Here is a 1,954-nt window from a genome sequence, read left to right as displayed (position 1 = left end):
CCCGAGCTTTCATTATGCCACTTGCAAATTGGGGCTAATGCCTTGCTTGCTGCCAATCTTAAAAAGGTAAAAAAAAAAAAAAAAAAAAAAAAAAAACCAAGACCAAAACCAAAACAAGAACCTTGTGCTGCTGCCCTCGGTGTAATCCTTCAAACAGTCGTTAGAAAGCTAAACTGATGAGGAGTGTTGGCTTGGCTGGCCAAGCTTGTCTAACACACAAGAGGCCCTGGGCTAAGTCCCCAGCACCACAGAAACTGGCACATGCCTGTAATCCCAAGTGGCTACAAGAAGTTGTTCAAGGTCATCCTTGGAGTTCAAGGACAGCTTCTGGGGAGACCCTGCCTCAAACAAGCATATGAAATAACACACTTTATTGTCTCATGGTCTTTGATTCTAGTTCTACCTTTTCATGAAGCTTCTCAATACTCCATTCCACAACTCCCAATTCTCCCTACTTTTCTGCCACTGCAGCCCCCTCTGGCTCCCCAGCCCTATCCCTCACACCTCATCCTCTCCTGGCCCGCCATTCACTCTCCTGGGGAGCCCAAAGTCTCCTTAGCACACAACACAGAATCTAACTACTCCACTCACCCACCTCTTTTCTCTACAGCTTGTAAGGATAATCCAAATCCTACCATCCTAGCACCTAATAAGCCTGGAAGACAGACAAGCCTCACCTATGACCACCCTCACTCAAGAACTGCCCAGGACTAGACTCGATGGCAGTCCCCATCATGTCACAGGCACACCTTCATTAGGCTGCTCTGTCTGCACCACCTCCCTCACCCCTGCTCTAGCTCCTCCCATGGACAGTCTCATGGTCACCTCTGCCAGCTTTAACAAGCCCTGTCCAACCTTCCCAGGATCCTGCATGTCCTAGACCTTCTCTAGCCACACCACACAACACCCCCTCTGTCCTGGTGGCTTGCCCAGCCTCTGCCAATTCAGCATTGCCTAGTATGGCCGCACCGGCACCTGGCAGAGGCCTAAGCACAGGAGGGATGCGTAGAGTGACAGATACTCAAGGTAGGTTTCCACTCTAAACTCAGTTTTTATCTGATGGGATGACGGTGCTCTATTTTGATTTGAAGCATGATTAGAAGAAAACCTTTCCAAACTTTTCTTTTCCTTTACAGGCATACATTAAAAAAAAATAACAAGTAAACAATGAGTAAATAAATGTGTACTATCATTCCACAATTACACACACCAAAAGATAGTTACAAGTAACCATCATCCCTGAAGGACTTCTAAGAACCATGAAGCCCAACATTCCACTTAGCACCTAAGTGATAAAGGCCCAGAAAGTGATAGGCACCTCTCACAGAGGGCAGCACTGATGACAGACAGCACTCATGGTACCAGAGCGCACACACAGAACTTGTTTCATGAGGCCAGTCAACCAGGCAGCCGGCCTGCACCCCTCAAGCACACAGCCCCCACGTCCCCAGCTCACCCTTTTCCAGGTGGCCAGCAGCTGCTTATCCGACATCTGCTCTGGATAGTCCGCAATTGCAAACACACATCCTAGCAAGAAGCCTTCTTCTGGAACTAGAGTTACAGACGTGAACAGAAATTAAAAGTGCATTTTGATGAGTTTAGTTGGAATCCATAATCTAACTACATTTGAAATGTTGCTATAAACCCTCTAATCTATATACAAAACCAGCATTAAAAACAAGACCTAATTCAGGTCTAAGCACTAAACCCTCAGCATTTCCCCTGAGGCAGTCTGGACACTCTGTGAACACTGGCTCTCACTGCAGTGTGTGCAGAATACAAAGAACACTAATTATCTCACTGTAACGCCTGCATGACAGGTATGAGACTCACACTCCACGTGTGACAATTATTTGATAGGTGCCATATTCTGGGAGCACTTATGCAAGCTTGTAACTTATGGGAAAACAGGAACCAGCACTAACTCTCCACTGCTGGGTCATGTCCAAAGAGC

At 46.8% G+C, this 1,954-nt stretch overlaps 1 protein-coding gene across 1 annotated transcript in view; it reads right to left on the bottom strand.

The window, feature by feature from the left end:
- Paxip1 (PAX interacting protein 1) overlaps positions 1 to 1,954 on the bottom strand; it is a 46,262-nt gene that overhangs the window by 17,320 nt on the left and 26,988 nt on the right. Inside the window, exons 8-9 of the mRNA XM_035449057.1 lie at positions 1,926 to 1,951; positions 1,457 to 1,551 (exon numbers count right to left, since the gene is read on the bottom strand). Coding sequence (XP_035304948.1) covers positions 1,457 to 1,551; positions 1,926 to 1,951 — 121 coding nt within the window. The remainder of the gene's footprint in view (positions 1 to 1,456; positions 1,552 to 1,925; positions 1,952 to 1,954) is intronic.

Source organism: Cricetulus griseus, chromosome 8, assembly GCF_003668045.3.
Source record: "Cricetulus griseus strain 17A/GY chromosome 8, alternate assembly CriGri-PICRH-1.0, whole genome shotgun sequence".
NCBI lineage: Eukaryota > Metazoa > Chordata > Mammalia > Rodentia > Cricetidae > Cricetulus > Cricetulus griseus.
This window is presented reverse-complemented; position numbering and strand designations above follow the sequence as displayed.